The following is a 25,122-nucleotide window of genomic DNA, read 5'->3' as shown; positions in this document are numbered from 1 at the left end:
ACGAACTTTTAACTTTTCTAAACATTATCATTCAAAAACAAACTTTGCCATTCAAAAACATAAAGATAAGTAAGTAATTTATTTGCCCTCCGCAAACAACTACCAGAGCTAATGGTCACACACAGATCATCGGCGGCGGAGAAGAACATGGTGAGTGACAGAGAAGGTGGATCTTTAGATCTTCGTTGAAATTTTTTTTCTAAAACTCGCCGAAGGTTTGACACAAGGTTTTGACCTTTCTAGTTTACTCGCCGGAGATGGTTGCCCCTTCCTCGATCCGACACATGCACGATCAACAACCCTTTCAATTGCTAGGCTCTAGAAACTAACCATCACAAGCCAATCTCACATTTTTTTAAATTTCACCATCAAGATCTTAGGCTGCTGAGAGAATTTGTGGACATAAATTCACTTTGTGAACTGCAGAGAGAGAGAAAGATAATTGACAAAAGTTACATATGAGAGAGAATTGATTTTGTTTCATTGTTACCCTTGTTTTGTACTATTACGGATTAAATAATTGATTTATAAATCAACAAAAAACATATTTTCAAGCAATCATCTCAGCCATCTATTTAAACAATCGATGGTTGAGGGAGAGTTTCTAGGGTTTTCTTAAGTGGGTTGAGTTTTTAAAATATCCTAACCCTATATATATATATATATATATAGGCTAAGTATAAAATGAAAACTCACTTGAGTTGTGAAAACTCTAGAAACCATTCTCAACCATATGTTTTTAATTAATATTTAAATCTTCTGGTCCACAATTAAAGTGAATAAAAAATGTAAATATAAATATAACTTTTTCTCTCTTCTGAAAAAATATATAAAAATTAGTAAAAAAATGTTAAAAAATAGCAAAACATTTTTTTTTGATGTTTCGATGTTTTGTATTAAATGTTACAACCTATATTACATGTAACAAAAAAAAACGATGTTACATAGGGTTTTCACAACTCAAGTGGGTTTTCATTTTAACCTTACCCTATATATATATATATATATAGAATTAGGTTCATTTCAGAAGTGATTCTTATAGCGAGAAGTGATCTTAACCATTAGATTATTAATCAATGGTTGAAAATGTATTGCATTTATTATAATTAATGAAATTTGAGAAAAAAATAAAATAAATAAATAAAAGGGTAGTATAGGTAGATTAAAATAATTCTTCATTTAATTTTTTTAATCTATCCCTAAATAAAAGTCTAAAGCATTAATATCCAGGCTTTATGATTTATAAGTTACAATTTATTTATACCACTAGATCTCCTATAGTTAGTATGGATTTATTTTTGTTTCTTTTTTCAGTAGTTCCATTTACCATGAAATAATTGATGCATTTCGAATACCAGTTTATCAACTAATATAACCAAGTAACAAACTACGTTCTGTTTTAATTTTTTTTTAATCTATGATTAATTTGTTCGTCATAATATTTCAAATTTAACCATATTTAGAAATATTTTCAACTTTATACCAAATTCGTAAAACCACCTACATATTACATAAAATGATTCTACACACGATAAAATTTACACGTATATAATTCGAGATACCACATATCCGGTACATATATGAACCTACACATGCTAAAATTTACACATACACAATTTAAAATACCACTTACACAGTATATATATGAACCTACAGAAGATACAAATTACGAATACACAATATGAAATGTTATCTACACAACCCATATATGAATCTGCATAGCACATAAATGATCCTACATGTTATATAATTTACACGTGCAAAGTTAGAAATACCACCTACACAGCACACATATGAACTTACACACGACAAAATTTACACTTACACAATTCGAAATACCACCTCCACAGTACATATATGAAGCTACACACTATAAAGTTTACATATATACAATTCAAAATACCACTTACACAGTACAAATTAAACTCTTTTTTTATATTAAACTACATATAATAAATAGCGGATCATGCTAATAAATTATAATTATAAAATTTTCACATACAGTAATGTCTAGCTTAATGAAAGAAATAAAATAGTAAAAATTATATATGATACTATGATCATTGATTAAGCATAAAAAATGAAACCATTAAATACCACTTTTTTTTTTGAACGGCGACTTTCTCAGTTAAGTGATAACGCGACCGCATTCGCGGCCCCATCACCCTCGGTCCAGACTATGTTGACATTATCGGGACCAACGCTGGAACCTAAGGATCATTTGGCGTTCCCAGTAAAACCCCCGCTCACCCAGCCCGAAGGCACGGCAGATTTTATGCATCAGGGAAAATCCGGTCTACATCAAGGATCGAACCTGAGTCTTCCCGTGTCTTCCCATCCTTTGCTTGGCCAACTGGGCTAGCCCAGCTGGTTGTTAAACTACACAGTACAAAATAAATGGCAAAATCGTAAATAAACTCTTTTTTATATATATATTAAACTACATATAATAAATAGCGGATCATGCTAATAATCTACAATTATAAAATTTTCACATACATTAATGTCTAGTTTAATAAAAGAAATAAAATAGTAAAAATTATATATGGCACTATGACCAATGATTAAGTATAAAAAATGAACCCCTAAATGCATTAATGTTTAGCTTAAAAAGGGCTACATCACAAAAGACATATGCAACCTTTTTAATTATAAATATGTCATAAACATGTGTTTGTATTTATGAATTTGCCATTTCTTTTGTTGACAATTGATTAAACAAATCAATGGTTTAGATTCTCTTATCGCACTTCTCGCTATAATATCACTTCTTGCAAGATCCATCCTATATATATATATATTGCATATTTACATATTTTTAGATAAGCAATAATTGTTTTAACTTTAAAAAATGTAATTTTAAAGAAGTTTACATATTTTTAAACATGTAACAAAGAATATTAGGTAACATGTTTTTTAAAGGTGTAAAAATTTATTATGTTTACATATTTTTAAATAATATTACATATTTATAAATTTGTAACATAATATTTTAGAGCATTCTCATTCTACCCCTATCTCTAAACCAAAAATTACACTAAAACTCACTTTATTTTCTCTCTCCATTTCAATTAAATAATACTTTTTATACCTTTTATCATTACCTTTTCTCTTTCCTTCACTCACAACCACTTTTAAAATATATTAAAAAATTATAGGGGATGAACAGTAACTTTTCAAATATACAGAAAAATCACTACTTTTTCTAAAATATAAAAACTCTTCACTCACAACACCCTGAATCACTCTCTATATTATAAAAACACCCCTCACATAATATAAGGGGTTGGATGAGAATGCTCTTAGGCTATTGTTAACAAGTATTTATTTAAAAAACTTTTACATATTTTTAAATATGTAACAAAATATATTATATAACATGTTTTTTAAATATGTAACAAATTTATTAAGTTCACATATTTTTAAATAAGATAACAAATTAATTTACATTTATAAAATAAAGGTTACAAAATGTTATTTTTATATACTGCAATATTATATTAATTTACATTTTTAAAAATAAAGGCTAAAATATTGCATTTATAAATTACAATATTGTAGAAATTTGTTTCATACAGATCACATTTATTATTACTTTTGATTAAATACCACAATGCTAATATTTATTAAATTCTAAATGTAACTTTATAAAAAAAGTAACAATAATCCACAAGTGTGAATTTATATTTGTAAAATAAAAGTCACAAAATGTTACTTATAAAAAGGTTATAAACTGTTATTACGCTATTTTTATTTACATTAAAATCAATTAATAACTATATATGTTCATTTAAATTCAATTTATGAACAATACTTAGAAATAACTAATTATAATTATGAATAATTGTTATAAGTAACAAATTGAAGATATCTTAAAATATTGAATGCATTGTCCTTTGATCTAAATAAATTGTATTAATGGATGAATGTAGAGAGAGAGAAGAAATTATCTAAATAAATTGTATCAATGGATGAATGTAGGGGGTAGCAAAATGCGTTATTATTAATTAATTAAAAATAGTGGTAGGTGGATATCTTAAGGAGAAGCAAAGTAATAAATGGTAAAAGCTTGAAAAGGTTGCAGGAAAGAAAAAGTCATATCTACCCTTTTAGGTACAAAACATAAAACTCACATATTGTCTACGGGGAAGTATGTAAGCCATTAGTTGGGTTTCCATAGTTTTCACATCTAACTTGGGTTTCCATTTTATACATGCCATATATATATATATATATATATATATATATATATAGGGTTATGTTAGAATAAAAACCCACTTAAGTTGTGAAAACTCGAGAAACTCATTCTCAACCACATGTTTTTAATTAAAGATTAAATATTATGATCCACAATTAAAGTTAATAAAAAATGTAAAAGTTTATTTACATTTTCTCTATCCTGAAAACATATATAAAAATTACTAAAAAAAGGTAAAAAAAAATAGCAAAACATTTTTTTTATGTTTTCGATGTTTTGTAAAAAAAAAAAAACGATGTCACATAGGGTTTTCAAGGGTTTTCTCAACTCAAGAGGGGTTTCAAACTATATTTCTCCCATATATATATATATATAGGGTAAGGATCCTAAGAGAACCACTGACAAATTGAGAACTTTGAGAACCATTTTGGACCACTAAAAAAAACCTCTAAAAATATTTAAAAAATTATAAAACAAAAAAACGAAAATTTTAAAAAAGTAAAAAAACCAAAATTCTTATATTTCATTCCGGTTTCATTAAAAAAAAGAAAGAAGAAAACCAATTTTTTTTCTTTTTAATTCGTATCATAGTTATACACATATGTATACTTTAATTTAATCTCTAGTTACGTAATGTACACATATGTACATTATCATTTACCCTAAATTATACATATGTATATAGGAAAAAACATGTGTGTACATATTATACATATATGTATAATGCGGATGACACATGCTATGTATAACAAAAAAAATGATTTTTTTTCTTTTTAATTCGTATTATACCTATACACATATGTATACTTTCATTTAATCTCTAGTTATGTAATGTACACAAATGTATATTATCATTTACCTTAAATTATACATATGTGTATAGGTAAAAAAACATGTGTGTACATATATATAAATATTATACATATATGTATAATTTAGCTAAATCAAGAATTTTTTTTACTTCTTTTTTTTGTTTTTTTAAAACCGGGATGATAAATAAGAACTTTGGTTTTTTTAGTTTTTTTATTTTTGTTTTATGATTTTTTTTATTTTTGGGTTTTTTTGTCCAAATGGTTCTCACAGTTCTCAATTCTCAAAAAGTTCTCACATGATCCTGATCCTGATCCTATATATATATATATAGGGGAGGGATATTTTGAGAACCATGGTGAGTTTTATGAACTTAAGAACTCAATTCTATGCCACACATTTAATTAAATAGATTGAAATATGTGGTTGAGATTAAATCTGGCAAAAAAGTCAAAGTAGGAAAGAGAATAAAAATGTAAGTGGTTACACTAACTTTTACGTCCGTTACACATGTGTAAAAAGTCGAATCAGTGCCTAAAAAATTCTGTAATTTTTTTACATGTATGTAACTTACACATATTACGCATGTGTAAAAAAATATTCGAAAAAAAAATATCGATACACTGAGTTCTTTCGAGTTCTTAAAACTCAAGGAGGTTCTCATTTGAAATCTCCCCCATATATATATATATATATATAGAAAAAAGTTGCATGCGTATATGAGAAATCAACGCCCAGAAATTCAACAATTCAACCTGTATTCATTATAACCTCCTCGAAGTGAACAATCTCCACTTCTTCCAAGTATGTGATTTTAAGAATTGTGTGTATGGGCTCATATATCTTGAAACATCATTTTATAACTTGTTCCTAAATTTAATTTGTATACCTACATAACCAAGAAATTGGATGTGTGTTTTTTAGAATGGAATTTTGATTACTGTTAGTTATACACCAGGAAAGTTATCGTTTTTAACAAATTTAATGTGGTCAAGACAGGACGAAACCAATGGACCCGGATTATAAGCGGACAAATTGGCTTGACACCACGTGGAATCTAAAACCATGACATTTCGTGCATAAGATAATGGAAAAATTTTCAAAATAGGTATTTATGAAAACAAAATTATAGTTTTAAGTATGGTTTTCAAAAAATTTCAAAAATAGGTATTATAAACTAGTCGCGACGAGTAGATTATTTTAGTATACGAGTAGTTTGCATATCTAATCAAAAACATGCCACGTGGCCATAAACGAACCGTGACGAGTAAGTTCACTAACCATCTAGTCGTCATAACTAAAGTAGTTGCATGCATCGTAATTAATAACCACGAGTACTGCATAGAAGTTTTAGTCGTGACGAGTAGATTACAACTTCAAAACACGAGTAGTTTACTACTAAACCTAACCATAACGAGTTGTCTTGTTTACCAAATTCATCGAACCGGTTAGTTTTACAAAAAAACTAACTGGACCGGTTAGTTTGAAATCTCAAATAGTAACTATGAGTAGCTCTTCCTTATACATTCCCAATACGAGTAGTTTTTTCGTAAATATATTCAATACTAGTAGTTTGTTACTAGTTAACCCGTCGCGACTAGTTTGACCTTATAATCTATTCGTGGCTACTCATTGTAGTGTTAATACGATTTAATTATAAAATATTCTAAAAGATCATTCGCCGCGGTGCAATTAATTAAATCCTACTCACCACGGTACGGATGTGTAGTTCGGAGATAAAAGACTATAAGCGGTTGATTATCACATGATGGTGTTTTTTTATTCGTAAATACGATTTATGGTATGGTGATGCCAATCAGAAAACTCTCCAGTTTAATTATAAAATATTATAAAAGATTACTCGCTTCGGCTTGAAGCAGTGGGTTCCTGATACTAGACTGTTGCTATCTAGTAAAAAACTATTAAATCAGTGTCTTAATCACCTTAAACTAGTCAGAGTAAATAGGGTGTCGAACCATGAGGAGTATGTGGTCAGTGTGAAGTGAAATCGATTCCTAACATTATGAAGTGGACTATATCAAAGTGCTGATCACACTAGCAAACGATTTGGATTTATAATAGACAAACAAGTAAACGAAGATTCAATCAATAAAACAAAGCAAATCACACCCGGGAATTCAAGTACGCAAACTAATAGTAATCTCATGCAACTTGACATATTAACTATCTTGTGTTAACTACAAACTGACTAACCGGTTAAACCTTAGGCATCCACGATCGCTAGCACACGGCACTGGTTATCAAACGGTCCCTGCCAGTGTGACTCAACTAAGGGCAAACGTATGCTTTCTTGTAATTAACAGGTCAAAACAATCCTACGAGCAATTATTATAGCAACCGACAAACTAATCGTTCTGATCGACAAAAACCTAAACCGACTGAATACACGGACATACTAAACATCAATACTCATAGATTAACATCAAAACAATTAAAATTAGTTGTTCTAGTACATGAGAAATAAACTGAAAGATTACAAACTATACATCCCAGGTATGACTCGAAAGGTCTAGCCACGTCTCGGCATCTCTCGGTCTTCGATTCTGATGATTTGTATCATATCTATGGCCTTGAGATGATTGGAAGTGATGGTGGGCTGCTATTCTTCTCCAAGAATGCTCTGGAAACCGAATTATGGCGTCTAGGGTCGTCAAAACATGTTATACTAAGAAACCCTAACTTTCCCGTCGGTGGGGACCATCGCGTAGCGTGATGGCCCTCCTCCATTGACCATCGCGCTACGCTATGGTCATAGATGACTTCATATTTGGATTCCTCTCGTCGAGAAACCCAAGTTCATATATTATGGGTCCCGTAACTCATTTTCTAGCCCAGGATATGCTCGTTTTACTTCCTGGTCGCTTTTTATGAACCCATCTTGTTCAGTTTTAGCATCGGCTTTAGGTTTCTCATCCAAACTCTTCCTGAATCCTTCTAACACTTCATAATACTTCAATTTATGCTCCGGTCTTCCCGAGATATCATTCCATGCTCGTACAGGTCCAAATTGAGCGCGTTAAGTACCTGTGACCTGAAACACAATAAACACGTATGAAGTACCGAAGTTCCTAAACTAAACTAATAAAATGACTAATTTAGCAAACTAAAATATGTACAAATTAACCGAACATCAGTTCCGATAAAGTAGACGCACTGCTCATGCATTTGCAAAGGACAATTACATGACTACAATTAATTCCACCGCGGTGAGTAATCTTTTAGAATATTTTATAATTAAATCATATTAACGCTAAAATGAGTAGCCACGAGTAGATAATAAGGTCAAATTAGTCGTGACAGGTTAACTGGTAACAAACTACTAGTATTGGATGTGTTTACGGAAGAACCACTCGTATTGAGAATGCATAAAGAAGAGCTACTCGTAGTTACTATTTGAGATTTCAAACTAAGCGGTCTAGTTAGTTTTTTTGTAAAACTAACCGGTTCGATGAATTTGGTAAACAAGACAACTCATTATGGATAGTTTAGTCGTAAACTATTCGTGTCTCGAAAAGTTGTAATCCACTCGTCACGACTAAAACATCTATGCAGTACTCGTGGTTGTTGATTACGATGCATGCAACTACTTTAGTCGTGACGACTAGATGGTTAGTGAACTTACTCGTCACGGTTAGTTTATGGCCACTTGACATGTTTTGATTGGATCTGCAAACTACTCGTATACTAAAATAATCTACTCGTCACGACTAGTTTATAATACATATTTTTTGATTTTTTTGAAAACCATACCTAAAACTAAAATTTTGTTTTCATAAATACCTATTTTGAGAATTTTTCCTAATAATCTATTTAGTGGCGGTGATAATTTTCCAAAAGACTTGATGATTTAACAACATGATGAAATGAAATAAAATAAATTTGTAGCTTCAAGTTTGAGCTTAAAAGTCAAGATTGCTTCTTTTATTTACGATTGTTGAGGTAGAAGTGAAGAACCTAGAATTCATAATTTCTTTCTTTCTAGTTTCTAATTTAACCTTAAAAGTCAAAAGTGTTACGAATGACTTAACGGCTGTTTGGTAGTCTCTTAACAGTTGTTAAAAGACTGCATATAAATGGCTCATAATTTCTTAATGGTTAAGAACTAGCCTAAGTCTGAATGGTTGCTGTCTATTAACCATTAATATATATAAGTCATTATGATTGATAAGAGGCTACCAAAAAGCCCTTATATTAACCATTAATATATTATATAAGCCATTAAGAAACAACCACACTGTTAAGATGCTACTGAACAAACCCTAGAAAAAATCAATTGACGTAAACTTAACACTCAATTTTCAATGTCAACTAGTGTTAGGCACCTAACACTAATAAATTGTTACAAGCACCATCATTGGCAGAAAGAAAGAAAGAAAGAGCTGAATCTCCAATGGCTAACAAGAAATAATAATATTAATATTAATTCCAACTAACTAACGATCTGAAAATACGAAACATGATTCGCGAGGATGAAGAGGAAACTCCAATGCTGCTGCAGCTCTCCTCTTTCAATCGCACCGGTTCGATCCATCTTAATATTAATCTACAATCTTATTCTTCGTTCGTTTATGCTCTACATTTATTTATTTGAAATCTATAGGCGTAACAGTCGAACGTGAACTCATCCCGCAAACTTCCACCATTGATGACCACGTACGAACAGGTAAATCTGAATACATTCAATTCAATTCTATTCAATTCAAATGTGAACATTAACAAGCTCAGGAACGTTATGGAGTGCAATCGCCCACATAATAACCGCCGTGATCGGATCCGGAGTGCTATCGCTGGCATGGAGCGTGTCGCAGCTAGGTTGGATCGGAGGACCGCTTGCCTTGTTCTTCTTTGCCATGGTCACCTACGTCTCTTCGTCTCTGCTGTCAGACTGTTACAGGTCTCCCGATCCGGTTAACGGATCTAGAAATCGGACTTTTGCAGATGCGGTTAGAGTAATCCTTGGTAATTTTCTCCTTTCTGTTCTGGTATACATTTTGCATTCATCTTCAAGTGTGCAAATCGTGTCGCTTGGTGTGCGGTTAGGTAATTAATTAGGTATGGCCGTTTAGACACTATTTCTACATCCCATTTCGTGTGAATGAGTTCCAGATACAAAGTCAAACACCCCTTCAGCCTCCTAACACATGATATGCAGGTGAAAAACAGGCACTGTTATGCGGTTTACTTCAGTTTTGGAACTTCTATGGGACGGCTGTCGCTTATACTGTTACAACTGCTACTTGTATCAGGTATTGCTTCTTTCAAGTTCATTTGACTCAACACCTTTCGTTACATAAACAGACATTGCTTATGTTGGTTGATATCAGTGCAATTCAAAGAGCAAATTGTTACCATAACCAAGGACATGAGGCTTCCTGTGAGTATGATGGCAGTCTTTATATGTTTTTGTTCGGAGTTGTGCAAATTGTTATGTCACAGATACCCGATTTTCACAGCATGATGTGGATATCCGTTGTTGCAGCCATAATGTCGTTTTGTTACGCATCTATTGGGTTTGGACTTGGTATATCCAAAGTAATCGGTATGTATGCGTCAAATGGTTTAAATCTATGTGCTCAAGTTCCATTCAAACAGTTTCTAATAAAGATAAAATTTTAAACAGAAAATGGTAAAATAGAAGGGGGTGTGTACGGAGCATCAGCCGTAAGCACACCCATGAAACTATTATTAACCTTTCAAGCTATCGGTGACGTGGCATTCGCGTATCCATATTCACTAGTTTTTCTTGAAATACAGGTTAGTAAACATAGTAAATAGTAATCCAGGTGTGAGAAAGTTGACTAGAATAATAAATACTAATATATGAAATATTCTTGTGTTTGCTGTTTTTAAAGGATACTTTGAAGTCAACCCCACCAGAAAACAAGGTTATGAAAAAGGCTACTGTCGTTGCAATTCTAGTGACAACCTTCTTCTACCTCGGGTGTGGGTGTTTCGGGTATGCAGCTTTTGGTGACAATACACCAGGAAACCTGTTGACCGGTTTCGGGTTTTACGAGCCTTACTGGCTCATTGACTTTGCTAATGCTTGCATCATCCTACATCTGATTGGAGGATACCAAGTAAACACACTAAAACACTTCATTCTTTCTTTTGACTTTTCAGGTCAAATCTTAACTTTGACTTTCTTTTGCATTTTTTGTAATAAAAGCTGTACAGTCAGCCGGTATACGCGTATGCAGAGAGGTGGTTAACCGAGAAGTTCCCAGACAGCATACTTTTGAAGAATACTGACCGTTTAAAGCTGCCATTTTTGCCAGATTTTGAGTTGAATTTATTCAGGTTATGTTTTAGAACTTTATACGTCATATCAACGACTGGAATTGCTTTGGTGTTCCCTTATTTCAATGAAATATTGGGTCTGTTAGGGGCTTTAAATCTATGGCCATTAGCAATATATTTTCCCGTAGAAATGTACATTGTGCAAAGAAAGGTGCAAACTTGGAGCCGGAAATGGTTGGTTTTACAAATTTTCAGCAGTTTTCTGATGGTAATTTCGGTGGTGGCGTTTATCGGGTCAGTAGCAGGACTCATTGAAGCAAAAATAAGCTAACGACAAGCAGATGAGAGTACTAGATTTATAGGGAAATGTTTATTTATATATGTCATACGCCATTAAGAAAAGTGTATACATATTTTAAGAATATTATAGTTTCTATCAGACTAGTTACCAGATCAAGCAAAATATGATGATGAAGATGATGCATCCGCTAACACCTACAAATATCAACCATGATTTTAGAAAAATAAAAACACATTTAAAACCCTGTTTTATGTTAAACAGCTAAATATAAGAGAATTATAATCTTGCCTCAAGTTGTTCTTCAGTGAACGAATCCTTTTGCACACTCCAAGTATCTGCATGGGTTCGGCGGAACTCTGCAACTGCTTTTGTAACAGTAGATTTAACAGGTGATGGCTCACCGACAAAACGGGCTAATAAGGTTGCGTGCTCGGGTAGCCAGCTAAACGAAAATATATAAATCCAAAATTATTAGTCACTTTTGATATAAAGTATCAGAAATGACAACTTTGAAAAGGGAAAAAAAAAGCAGTTATGTACCTAGGCATGTCATAAGGTACAGATAACACACAAGCAGCCAGAGCAAGAACACGACCGTGCTTGGAAGCCACAGAAGAACTGCCACCTGAGTTTCTGTAATTGATAATTACAGTTAATAAACACACAAACATATACTTAATGTGGTTAAACAAGTGGAGACCTTGGTTTTCGCCTCGTTTGAAGCTTCATGGCTTCAGTATAAGCTCTTTCACGGAAATCCTTTGACAATACTCCATCCTCACCCTTCATTAGGCCAGCTAATACAGCTGCTGCATGCTCCCTTACCTGTACCAAACATCAAATGTTTAAATAGTATCACTCTGGTCTAGAATCAAGTCGTACAGGATAATTATTATTTTTACAATATACTTTCCATGATCAGATAGCTTTCTTTAGAAAGAAAACTTGCCTCTACTTGGTTATCTGTAAGTAGCTTCTCAACTGCTTTCCATATTTTCTGTTTCTCGTCATCAGAAAGAATGAATGTGTGCCTGTGAAAATTGAGTATTCAGAATGACGGTTCCAAAGACATCAATAATTTGAAAAAAAAAACACATCTTAAATGATGATAAGGATATTAAATTAGGAAGAAAAAAGAGCTGCATACCGGTACATAAAGCTTCTTAGAAAAGTTAAAGTTGCAGATCGGGTCCGCCAGTTAGGATCTTCTGCTAAAGATAGAAGAATCATACCGCCTTTCTGAGATGATCATCTGTGAATATTCTCCATTTTAAAAGCTCAAAAGCTGCCTTGGCTAATATTGATAAATCCTTATTTGATGTTTCCTTCAAAATAACAAATAGGTCGTCGTTAATATTTGTTTTGTTCCTATTATTAGATATATATATATATATATATATATAATTACAAACCTGCAACGAGATAACAGGGTAAAGAAACCCCACAAGAACATCCAGTAGGAATGCAGATCTCCCAGACTTCATTAACGAGATAAAATGGAACAACTACACATAAAAGAAACCAGATATTATTAATACATGAATAAAACTAAAACAAAATAAGTTAATGAACATTATGAAGTACCGTTTCCATCCATTGAACATCATCTGGTGAGTTACTATCTGACCCCAAGAGTGTGTTTGTCTCTGCTAAATTATCCAAACTATCAGAAGGATTTGCATTCTGAATTGCTACCACGAATTCAGATGCCTTTTTTAGTAAAATCTGATCCCAACTACCAGCATACTTTCCGATTTTTGTATGTGTCCCATTCTCAAATGAATAATCTTTGTTAACGGATGCATGTAACCGAATATTTGAGCCTAATACAGAAAGTGCAATAGCAATTGCTTCCCTAATCTGTTGACATATAAGGCTGCTTTGGTCAAAATTCTAGTCAGAGTAACTAACTACTTTTAGCCCAGTAAAAACAATTTAAATTTACAAAAGTTCAGATTTAAGGTCAACTGATTTCCAAGTATGAAGTAAGAAAAAGGTCAACATGGTCAAAGTTATAAAGTAACCAAAACTTCCAAAAAAGTCATAAAAAGTCAAAATGGTCAGTGTTATCAAAAAGTAACCTTAACTTGAAAAGTTCTGAAATTTAATGGTTTTCAGTTTGGGTCAAAAGTTGACCAAAATCGATTAAGTTTATGCAATTAACCCTACCAAAAATAAGTCACAAAGTTGCAAAAAAATTATTATTAAATGTTAACTCACATGGGCAGTAGGATGACTCATATTATCCATCAACTCCTGCAACAGTTTATAATGAATCTGAATTTCTGATAAAGGCATTCTTGCAGGCGAGATTTCAATCAAAGCAGCCGAAAGAAACGAGTAGCGTTTGGTAACAACCGTTGTGGTTACCGTTTGGGGCAACTGTTCAACCAAGCAATCCAAAATGCGTTGCCTTAAGACCGGTATTTTTGTTCCATATTTACCCTTTCCCGTAACCGCATACCGTATACAAGCAGCCCACTCAGGAACTGAGTCAACTGATGGTGCAAGAATAATATTCTCCAATTGGGCCATCATCCAATTATCCCATTCTTCCACAAGCCCAATAACATCAGCATGCAACAAGCCCGCAAATGCCTCAGCAGCAACACACTGTTTGGATCTCTCTTTAGCATTAACAAACTCGTTTAAGGCAGTCTTTATCGATAGTAGAACCACGACACCACATTCTTGAACTAAACGTTTAAACATACGCGCGAAACTTGGGTAAAAAGTATCAGTTGCGAATGAAGAAATCCATGTAGGTGTGTGGGGCCATGAAGATGAAAAGTTAAAGTAGAAACGGGTGATTGTTTTGTCTGCAATACTTTGAAATGATGAATTTCCATAATTGCCCCTGGAAGATGAGTTTTCGGTGTCGCTAATGATATGGACATTAGAGAGGCTTTCAAAAGTGTCGGTAAAGAATTGTTCTTCTTGAAATATGTTACGTAAAGTGCCTTCGAGTGACGATTTACTATTTTCTTGTGCATTGACTGATGAAACTTTGTAAGGTGACTCTTTTAGTAACATATTTAGAGCCGAGATTTCTAAAATTCTTGCCTGTGGAAGTTGACTTTTCAAATTCGTTAAGAAATGACCAGCAGCTTCATTAAGAATCCTTGATGACAAATTGGGCTCGTCTCTAGATGAAATTGCCAACAACAGTAGAACCCTGTTGGCCATCAAGTTATACCTACATGAAACAATTAAACAAATTCAGCACAACTATACACACACATAGAAAATTAGAAATACATATATTGATATATACATAAGGGAGTGTTCAAATCAGAACCAAGAAATATGTTGACAACTGCAAGTACAGCATAATGCACTCGTATCTCTTGCTTCAAGTGTTAAACAGAAGACAGTTACATAACCACCTGTCACTATCCAATTAAATCATTAATGCACAACATACAACAGTACAGGTGTTTTATGCAGTTCTCACGGTTCTCAACATAACACTGGTTTTCAAAAGAATGCGTCCCTATATGCATATGCATATGCATATGCATATGTATATGAACGATCAAGTTATACCTCCAATGCAAGTTACTTGACTCAAAACTCACTGAACCAATCTCAGAAACCAAAGCTGCATAGTCTGTCCCAGAACGGTCTTCTGACTTCTTGAAAATGTTTCTAGAGACCCCCTCAAAATAGACGTTGTATTTGAAAAAAAGCTGTTGATGTTGACAAATAATTAGTATAAGTCAGAAGATATAACACATTAAATAAATAATCTTTAGACATGATATACCTCATTGATAGCTTTCTGGGATTTCAAGGATTCATGCTGAGAACTGAAAGCAAAACTTGTATAATATATATTATATACACGTGCCTGAAAAGAATCCCAAATAGGAAAGACGAGAGAGATTTTGGTTCCTGTATTTAAATAAAATCATGTAAGCAAGAAAAATGGTAGATATAATGACTTCTGGAAATATTATTAAAACTGGCATACCAAATTAAGATGCTTGAGAATGGTTTGAGTTCCAAGAACTGCACAAGAACCTAAAACCATGTATTCTGGTGAGCTCGGGCTTCTTAAATTCTCAGTGAGTGTATGCACACATTTTACAATTAAACATGGCCATCGTTTGATCAATTTCACAAGCGATTTCCCAGCGAACCTGAAGAAGACCAATATATAAGTTCGAAAGATTTATCACACAAATGATCCTTGTGGTTCGGTCCAAGTTACACTTTTGAGGCCTAAGCTTCAAAACTCAAAAGTTGCAAGTTTTGGTTTTGTTGTAACATGTTTGGGGACTAAGACTAACTTCCATTGTAATTTCTGTTATATTCGTATAAATGACCATAATACCCTTTTATAACCTAAGGGCCATTTAAGTAATTCAGTTTATTTTAACTACAGGGGCTATTTGTGTAGCTTACAGCAAGACAAGTTAAATTAATACTTCTAAAAAAGTTTGAATTAAACAAGTAAATAGCCCGCCTTTCTCCTTTGCAGACCCTGAATATGGTAATTACATAAATGGTTCTTCTTTTAAAAGGTCAAAGGGTATTTTGGTCAATTTACCTGAATTTAACAGAAAAATTAATTGAAGTTAGTCATAGATCCCAAACTTGTTACAAAATCAAAACCACAAAACCCAAACTTGCAACTCTTAGAACTTAGTATCCAAAGATGTGACTCTGGCCAAACCACAGGGACATTTCTGTAATTAACTCAGATAAAAAAAACAGTTACACTAAGTTAAAACTAATTAAAAAAAAGTATTAAAATACATTTTTGGGTGTGTAGAAAAGAACTCACTTGCGAATGGTATCATAACTATGAACGCATAGGTTAAGAAGGTCGTTTACTAATACATCCAAATTTTCTGAAGGAGAGGCGCTTTTACTTGTACGGTACAAGTTATAAGATGCTTTTGATGTTCTCCATGTATTGTGCATGTATGCTTTGTCAATGAGGGCCCACCTTGGCCTGAAATGAAAGATATAAAATAAGAAAATATAGAATGATGCCATCGGTCAAAAGTATGTACATATGTCAGTACGTATGTATTTAAGAAAGTTTACCTTTTGTTTCCTTTAGAGTTAGATGGCACAATAAAGTTAACAGGAGGTTCTTTAATGGCAACAGATTCTACCTTCCAAGCCTGCCTATGGTTATTCCACTCTTCAAATTCACCACTTCCTGTACAGCAAATTGGTCATTTATAACAAAATATACAAAATGTATATATGGCAGTTACATTTTAATTATAAAATCTTATAACAATTTTGCTTTTTAGTTTTTTTTTTAAATATTGGCATAAAATACCCAACCAATTTAACTTATGACATAAAACACATTTATAAAATAAAGTAAAAAATAATTGGGTTAAATGGGTCAACCCACGAAACCAACAGATTGATACGAACGCAGCCCATTTAGCTAAACAGGTTGGACCAGAAACTGACCCGAACCTGAATACACTAAACTCAAACCTGGGAATTTCGTGTTAGTTTCATGTCGTGTCAGATATTCACACCCCTGGTATCATTTATGATCACAGAAACTTATACTATTTCAGTGACAAGCTATTACTTCGAGCAAATGATTTATGAGGTTTTATGAACTAAAATACAGTTTGGGTGACTTTTGACCTGTTTTAACCACTTGTCCAGTTCACTTTTAAGCTATTGTTTTATTTGTTTGGACCGCCATAAGGAAAAATAACATGGTTGGAGTGTATATTACCATAGTTCCCCAAAGCCTCGATAATACGAATGAGGAGTAACAAAAGAATGCTGTCATCTGAATTTTTCTCAAGCAAGAATCTGTAACCCATGCGGACATATAACTATGAAGATGAAAAAAAAAGGGAAATACAATAAATGGAAAATGGAGGACATAATTCTTTACTTGGAGGCTACATGGATGGCGTCAGCAGCTTTTTCACGCAACCCGGTTCTACCAACAATTGACCCTGTTGCTCCAGCAATTAAGAAAGGTGGATCTTCAACTTTCCCATTTTTGAAAGAGGGTATAAAATCAGGCAAACATGACAAAACACCTCGTAATGAAGAATCTATTCGTAAAAGAGTCACTTTCAAGTGATCTTTTTCACTTCCTGTGTAACGTTACAAATGGAAATCCATACGGTTTATATTTTCAAAAACAAGATATTAAAACTTTAACAAAGCATTTAGTCATTGAGGTAAACCTGGATCAGAGTGAATATTATCTTGGCATATTTTCAGAAGCTCTTCTAAAGCTGATTCCAGATGCAAGTTTAAGAGCTCATTAGCAAATTGAATTTCTTCATCACTAGGGATATGCCTCGTGGGTCCTGTAAGCGCTTCATCATTTGAAAAATCTTTATTACTAATCCATTCTTCCAGTGTGGTCATTGAAGAATGGTGTGAATCAGACCTGTGAAGTCAAACAGCATATCATCAAAAACGTGTTATTGAGACACTCACATTGTAATAGAAACTCACTCAAATATTAGTGTTATGATAAATTAAACTTACTTGTACTGATCAACAGGATAATAAAGAACCAGACATCCAAGTAGGGCCCGCATAACTTGATCCCCAGCTATGTTAACCTGTCAAATTATGAAATTTTAAAAAATATATATGAAAATCTTTAATCCCAAAGAACCATAAATTAGGGGTGTGCACGAAACCGAAATAACTGAAGCGTAATCAAACCCAACTGAAAACCAATGATTTGGCTTTAAGTTTTTTAAAAATTGATTTCTCGGTTCCGTTTCGGTTTTGTTGTCAATTAAAAACTGAAAAAAAAACCCGACTTTAAGTCATTTATAATTTATAAGAAATTAATAAATGGTGTAGACCAAAATTTTAGTTCTAAATGTGCAATTATCAATCAATCACCAATTAACTAAAGAATTTAGACCCAACTTCCAGGGCCAAATCCATTATGTACATTTTTTTGCCCAAAATTTTCAAGCCTAAATGGTAAAACTGAAAAACCAAAACCGAACGAACCCATTGTAAAAAGCGAAAATCCGAAACCGGATAGTTTTCATAAACCCAAAAACTGACCCAACCAGACCATGGACAACCATAAATCCAAGATATTTATAAAACCTTCCAAGATGGGGATTCAAAGGCAGAATGTATGGCCTCCTTAAACTGATCCTTGTAATTGAGAACTGAATGACCACCATAAGTGATTGCAATTGACAACACCTTCAACTGGTACTCTACTGATGTTTCTAGGGCTGGAGAAAGTGCCAATCTTGCCTAAAAATATTCATTATAAATATTAAAATTAAGTATCAACACAAGATGAATGTCAAACATGCGACAATTTATTAAAAGAATTGCAAACCAAAAACCTTATTCAAAGATTGGCTAGTGAAATTTCCACTTCCACCAAAACCTGTGAGAGGACTTCCTTTCAAAGCTGATATAATAGAAGATAAAAGAGGTTCAACAACTTGATTAACCGTCAATTCTGGATTTGAAGGCATGCAAGCACAACACAGCAGCCCAACTTCAGTAATAGCTCCCGGTAGAATATTTGTCTTCAAAAACTTGGAAACTTTTTTAATAGCCTATTCAGTAAGAATGAAAAAAATCTTAATTTATAATGGAACAAATTATCTTTTAGTCCAGATAAGCAAGATTATGATTATACCTGGTTGTACAAGGATCTTGAAAGCCTTCCGAATAATATTTCCAGCATGCAGAAATATTGAGGGCCATCCTCAACTAAGAATGTTCCAGATGTGGCAGGTGAGTGAGCATCTTCATTTCTGTAGCATGTCATCATTTTCTTTAATGAATTACCAAAAACTAAACTTAGGAGCAAAAGTCAAAAGTTCCAAATTGGAAGAGCTTAACATGCAAATAGGGTACTCATAAAACACTACTAGGTTCCAAGTGTTGTAATAAAGAAAAAAGGCGGCATAGAAACTCATCAAGCCATTCTGAGATCTGTTCTGCAGGCATGAATGGCAAATTATCCTTATCGTCATCATCCAATGTTGTCATCTGAATAGGCATTTCAGTTAAAATGAAAAATATATTCTAAAAATCTGGCAACTTTTTAATATTCTGCATTAATATTAGTAATTACGTTGGAAAATATGGAGGCGATGAGTTGCATAGTTGCTAAGGTTTTGGGTGGATCATTGGCATCCATCCCGAGCAATGCATTGTTCAAAGATATCATCAAAAGATCACGAAACATATCAGCATCATTAACATCATCTATTTCCAATTTTGAAGCAGATAATGACTTCAAAAATAATGATCGCCCAGAAAACGCCACTGACATTACTGCTGTCTTCAATTGATGTGTTGCTGTCATCTAACCAGATAAAAATCAACAAGAGTAAAACGTCAATCACACAACCACTGGATACAGCACCTGGGGAGTGATGGCAATTTCAACCCATTTGCATTTTGAGTTGTGTTATCTCAAATGGGTCAGACGGATGAACATTAAAAAGTTTGATAAAAAGAGAGAGGTCAAATGGGTTGACCAAAGTCAACGTACTGAAAAAAATATGTTGTAATTTGACAAAATATGTTTAATTGGGAAGCCCAGCCCAGCCTGTTTGGGTTGATTTGGGCTTTATTATTTCAAACAGGTCAGATGGGTGAACATTTAAAAGTTAGCTTAAAGAGAAAGAGGTCAAACAGGTCAACTTACTGAAAAATATGTTACAATTTGACAAAATATGTTGAAAGGTAAGCCCAGTCCAGCCTGACCCATTTTGATCCATTTACTTTTTAGGTTTATTTGGGTTGTATTATCTCAAATGGGTCAGACGGGTGAGTGTTTAAAAGTTAGCTAAAAAGATAAAGAGCTCAAACGGGTCACCTTGATCAAAGTCAATTACTGTATAAGATATTACAGTTTGACAAAATATGTTGAATAGGTAAGCCCAGCCCAACCTGACCCGTTTGGACCCGTCGTCCAACCCGTTTACACTTTGGGTTGATTTGGGTTTGATCATCTCAAACGGGTCAAATGGGTGAGTTAGCTAAAAAGACAAAGAGGTCAAATGGTTCGACTAGGTCAAAATCAGCTTACTGAAATATGTTACAATTTGATACAATATGTTGAATATGTAAATGTAAGCCCAGCCCAGCATCACCGGTTTGGGCCCGCCACCCAGCCCATTTACAATTTTGGTTGGTTTGGGTTGTAGTATCTCAAACGGGTCATTTGGGCGAACATTTGCAAAAAAGAGAAAGGCCAAACGGGTCAATTTGGTCAACGTCAACTTGCAGAAAAATATGTTATCATTTCTCTAACCGTTTCTAACGCCATATGGAAACGAGAAACCAAAAAGGGGAGAACCAAAGCAGGCTCCACATAAGACAAAATAGAAGTTGCTGATGCAACTGTCTCAGAAAGGTCTTCATTTTTGCTGTATAGACCACGGTCAATTAATTTCAGAACAGTCCTCACAAAAGATTCCCTTTCTGGTTGGCCTAAACAGAATCCAATCTGTTCATTGCTATCTGGATTCCTATATAAACACATTTTTACAAATAAAGTCAGACAATTAATAGAAAAAAAAAAGACGCCAAAAGTGGATGGAAATTCTTACTCTTTCTCTCGTTGCAAACGTTTTCTGAAGGTATACACCAAGTGAAACAAAAATATCTCTAGTGAATTTGTCCAATGACCACCATTAGAAGGATGGTAATATCTGCAATAAAATTCAAACATTTAAATACACAAACTATAATCACAAATTAATAGAAACTGCACGTAACAAAGTAACAAAATCTAGAAATTAGAAAACAAACTGTTCTAAGAGGTTGACCAATTTGTCAAAGTGTTGTTGAGCCAAGCTACCGGGCCGTAACAAGTAAACCTGCATTTAACAAAAAATAAATCTGTTTAATGACCAAATATGAATTAAAAGACACATTTTCATCACTTGCATATTAATCTTACAATTGATTTTGCAATCGCTTTAGCTGGAGTTTTTGATTTATTGGAAAACAAGAAACTTGTATTTTCCGGGACATCAATGGAAAAAGGGTAGGCCCCACCGCCACTTGCCACAGGCACCTACATGATTATATTATCATTATAATACCATTACTATCTTTTTTATTTAATTATAGTCAAGCATGTTGAAAGTACCTCAAACATGTTGAGAAACCGACTAAATATTTCAGGTAAAAGATCCTCCCAGTTCTTGAATTTGTAGTTTTTAATAACACGGGCCATAATAGCAGCCCATTGGTTGTTCCAAAACTTGCAATTTGGTATAGAATCCCATTGAAAAATATACGCGTCAATCCACTCACTGTCACGCAAAAGAATGTTTTTAAACTGCTTCAGTAATTAATAAATAAAATAAGAGAATAAACATAGGCATGTAACAAACCAAACGTTCAGCAACTCATTTGCTTACGTTCGTTTATTTAATAAACAAACGAACATGAACACGTGACTCGTTTGTTCATTTATGTTTGTGAACACTCGTTCTCTTATTTTCATTGCTTCGTCCTTTATGTTCGTTTGTTCATTTGTTCATTTATGTTCACTAACACACTCATTTAGATTTTTTAGGCCCATTAAAATTTAGTTTAGCTTTGAATCTTTTTAGTCCCGATACATATTTCACATTTACATTATATTAGCTCAGTTATACTCATTCATCTATGTTCAATTATGCTCGCTTTACGTTCGTGAATCGTAAGTTAACTGCACAAAGACAAACATGAACGGTCACGAACATGTTCATTTCTTAGCGAACAAGCACAAACAAGAAAACCATATTCGTTTAATTTTTCATGTTCGGTTAAATTTAAATGAACAAGCACTAACATACTCTGTTCATGCTCGTTGGGTTCGTTTAAATAAACATATATAAAACCATAAATTACCATGAATAGAAGTCCCAATTATCAAGATTTGTAGGAAGAAAAAGGCTCACAAATCCAGAACCTTCAAAAGCGGAGTTATGCCATGGATTTTCAAGTAAAGATCTGAAACTCAATTTCATTACACAAAATAGTATTACTTTAGTTATTTTTAGTTAGCATTATGAAGCTCAATTTTTTACCTAAATTCAGACCATATCTCATTTGCAGAACCTGGAGGGAAGAATCTTCTGCAAGAACGAACAAGAGATGTGACTGCTTCAAAATGTCTTTGTCTTATCCTAAATCCCTCGGGTCCTGTATTTCTGAGCATATACACAATAAAAATAATCAAGATAAAACAATTTATCCTCATTTAATAATTGAAGTGTGTTGAATCATATGATATATTACCTTGTAAAGTGTGTTTGAACCAAAGTATTATAGAACGGACGCTAGTTGACTTTCAAAGTCAACTTCTTGTGAAAACATTTAAGCAAGTACACAAGAAGATTACCCCATCTCACCTAATCATTTACAACAGAATTCCAGATTCAGTATATAAATGAATTAACATATTGTTGGTGACATGAAAGAATATTGACCTGCACATAAAGCTTGTCTTGTGATGCATTAAACACTTGCAGCCCAAATTCCACAAGAGCAGTAACATCTTCCAGTGATACTTCACTTTTCGCCTCAATGAACCTGCATGAGTCATAATAATGTGTAAATTTGTTGTATAACAAACAAGTGTCCCATACAATTACAAGGCATTAGGGATGTTCAGTATTCGAATCGGACTCTAACAACTCCAAATTCGATTCAAATTCCATGTTTAAATTCAGTTTTTGAACATTCAAATTCAATCCGAATATAGTAATCAAACTTCCAATCGAATACGAATTTGTGATTTTCAATCAGATTTGATTTGACATTAGAATTCAAATTATGCATTAATTTTTTATTTTATGCACACACACTTTTGTATCTTATTTCAAGTTCATTTAACTTGTTACTTCATTTAATGATTTGTAATTTGATTTTGACTTCCAGAACAATTTGTAGGGGTGTTCAGTACTCAAATCGAAGTCGAAAAACTTGAAATTCGATTCGGTTCAATAACTGAATTTACTCGAATTTGAAGTATTCGAAATTCGTTGAACAGATATTAACCTAATTTTTAGAATATTCTATCTATTTCAATGAAGGATCTAACTGTTCTCAAAATTTGAATTTATTACATAAACCAGCAGTTAGCCTCTTAAGCTAAAACATCAATAACACATCAAAATTTCAATAAAGCATTCATCAATTTCAACAAGCAAGAAAACGATCAAAATTCACAGCAAAAATCGATTGGTTCAATTCTAGTTCAATAATTGAATTTCGAATCCAGCTTCAGAATTTCAAAATTCTAATAACTCAATTCTGACTAATTTGAGCATTCAAAACTCGATTTGTGGATGTTTAACCTAATTTTTATAATATTCATCTGTTACAATGAGCAATCTATCTAACTGTTCTGAAAATTTGAATTCATAACATAACCAACAGTTAGCCTCTTAAGCTAAAACCTCAACAACATAACAAAATCTCAATAAACCTTCATCAATCTCAAAAAAAAAAAATGGCGGCATATAAGCATGCGATGGCAGTAACTTGCATAGGAATGCACATAAAGGAGTGCGAATACGAGAAGTAAAGTAATTAGAGGTTCACGTGGATGACTGAAATCCATTTAAGTGTAGAGTAGACGGAGTCAGGATCATCCGCACTGTAGGAGTGTTTGACGGAAGTTACGACGGTGGCGAATGAGTGTTTCTCTTTGGTGGTGGCGTGGGCGACGGGAGGCGGGAGCCAGGCGTTATAGCGATGATGATGCATTTTGACATTTTGTAATTTGAATGTATGTGTTTGTGAGTTGTATATGTATATGTAGAGGTGATGATGGTTTCTTTCTGAGCAAGACAAAGTGTGAAATGAAATGGTGGAGGGAGGGAACGGGTAACCGGCAACGCAAGTAGACAACCTGATTTCGACTGCTTCCTTTTCTTCCGAAGTTAGTTACTTCCAACTTTAATATAATAATAATAATTATACTTGAATGATGCCTAATGTTTCATGGAACTAACAACATTGGGTATTAACGTTTAAAAGTTATTTGTTTAGGTATTCAACTTTCAATTTTGTAATAATGTTGGGTACTAAGTTTAATATCCGTTAAAAACTCAACTGGTTCTTCTTCACTCCATGTTTGTAATACAGAGAAGACTCATAGACACGACTAGGGCAAACGAAGAAGAATGAGCGCGTGGACAATCAGGACAGAGTTTCAAAACTTTGAATTTGAATTTGACATGACTTGCGGTACGTAATTTTGGTAATGATATGTTGGAAATTTATGAATGGATATTTTATTTATTGAAATATTAATGAAACTCTTAATATGGTGAATTAAAAATAAACTCTTGGGTAGAGTTTTATTTATGTCACTTGGATAATATTTATTAGAGTTTATGTTTCAAATTAAGTGAGATCTTTTACTCATCCATATTTATTGCATAAATTTGTCAAAAGAAAAAGAAGAGAAGTTGTGAATAAAAATGATGATCATAAAAAACAAACACAAAAGCATATTTCTTTTCCATGGAATATTGTAGAGGACTCTCTAAGCTTCATCTTCATATTATCAAGTTCTATCACACTAAAGAATCCGGTG

At 33.1% G+C, this 25,122-nt stretch overlaps 1 protein-coding gene and 1 pseudogene across 2 annotated transcripts; one reads left to right on the top strand and one right to left on the bottom strand.

Moving 5' to 3' along the window:
- The first annotated feature begins 10,186 nt into the window (after positions 1-10,186).
- LOC143538239 (putative amino acid permease 7) lies at positions 10,187-11,722 on the top strand. Its single transcript, XM_077031841.1, has 5 exons — positions 10,187-10,275; positions 10,354-10,568; positions 10,650-10,783; positions 10,882-11,109; positions 11,199-11,722. Exons 2-5 carry the CDS (start codon positions 10,427-10,429, stop codon positions 11,598-11,600), a joined length of 906 nt encoding a protein of 301 aa, XP_076887956.1. The 5' UTR covers positions 10,187-10,275; positions 10,354-10,426; the 3' UTR covers positions 11,601-11,722.
- LOC143538233 (proteasome activator subunit 4-like) lies at positions 11,723-23,236 on the bottom strand (annotated as a pseudogene). Its single transcript, XR_013136212.1, has 33 exons — positions 23,211-23,236; positions 23,006-23,108; positions 22,815-22,927; positions 22,604-22,726; positions 22,425-22,526; positions 21,676-21,841; positions 21,484-21,600; positions 21,333-21,400; positions 20,833-21,232; positions 19,645-19,878; positions 19,425-19,559; positions 19,204-19,341; positions 18,902-19,120; positions 18,651-18,806; positions 18,066-18,142; positions 17,756-17,964; positions 17,455-17,662; positions 17,290-17,369; positions 16,626-16,743; positions 16,360-16,530; positions 15,544-15,712; positions 15,421-15,464; positions 15,337-15,379; positions 15,117-15,259; positions 13,791-14,766; positions 13,155-13,430; positions 12,983-13,075; positions 12,718-12,895; positions 12,520-12,601; positions 12,271-12,395; positions 12,111-12,203; positions 11,859-12,012; positions 11,723-11,764 (listed from the first exon to the last, which is right to left on the bottom strand). The product of XR_013136212.1 is annotated as a proteasome activator subunit 4-like (transcript).
- Positions 23,237-25,122: the final 1,886 nt, after the last annotated feature.

This window comes from Bidens hawaiensis, unplaced genomic scaffold (assembly GCF_021521415.1).
Source record: "Bidens hawaiensis isolate Kalapana, Puna unplaced genomic scaffold, B.hawaiensis_p1.1 tig00011511_1, whole genome shotgun sequence".
Classification (NCBI taxonomy): domain Eukaryota; kingdom Viridiplantae; phylum Streptophyta; class Magnoliopsida; order Asterales; family Asteraceae; genus Bidens; species Bidens hawaiensis.
This window is presented reverse-complemented; position numbering and strand designations above follow the sequence as displayed.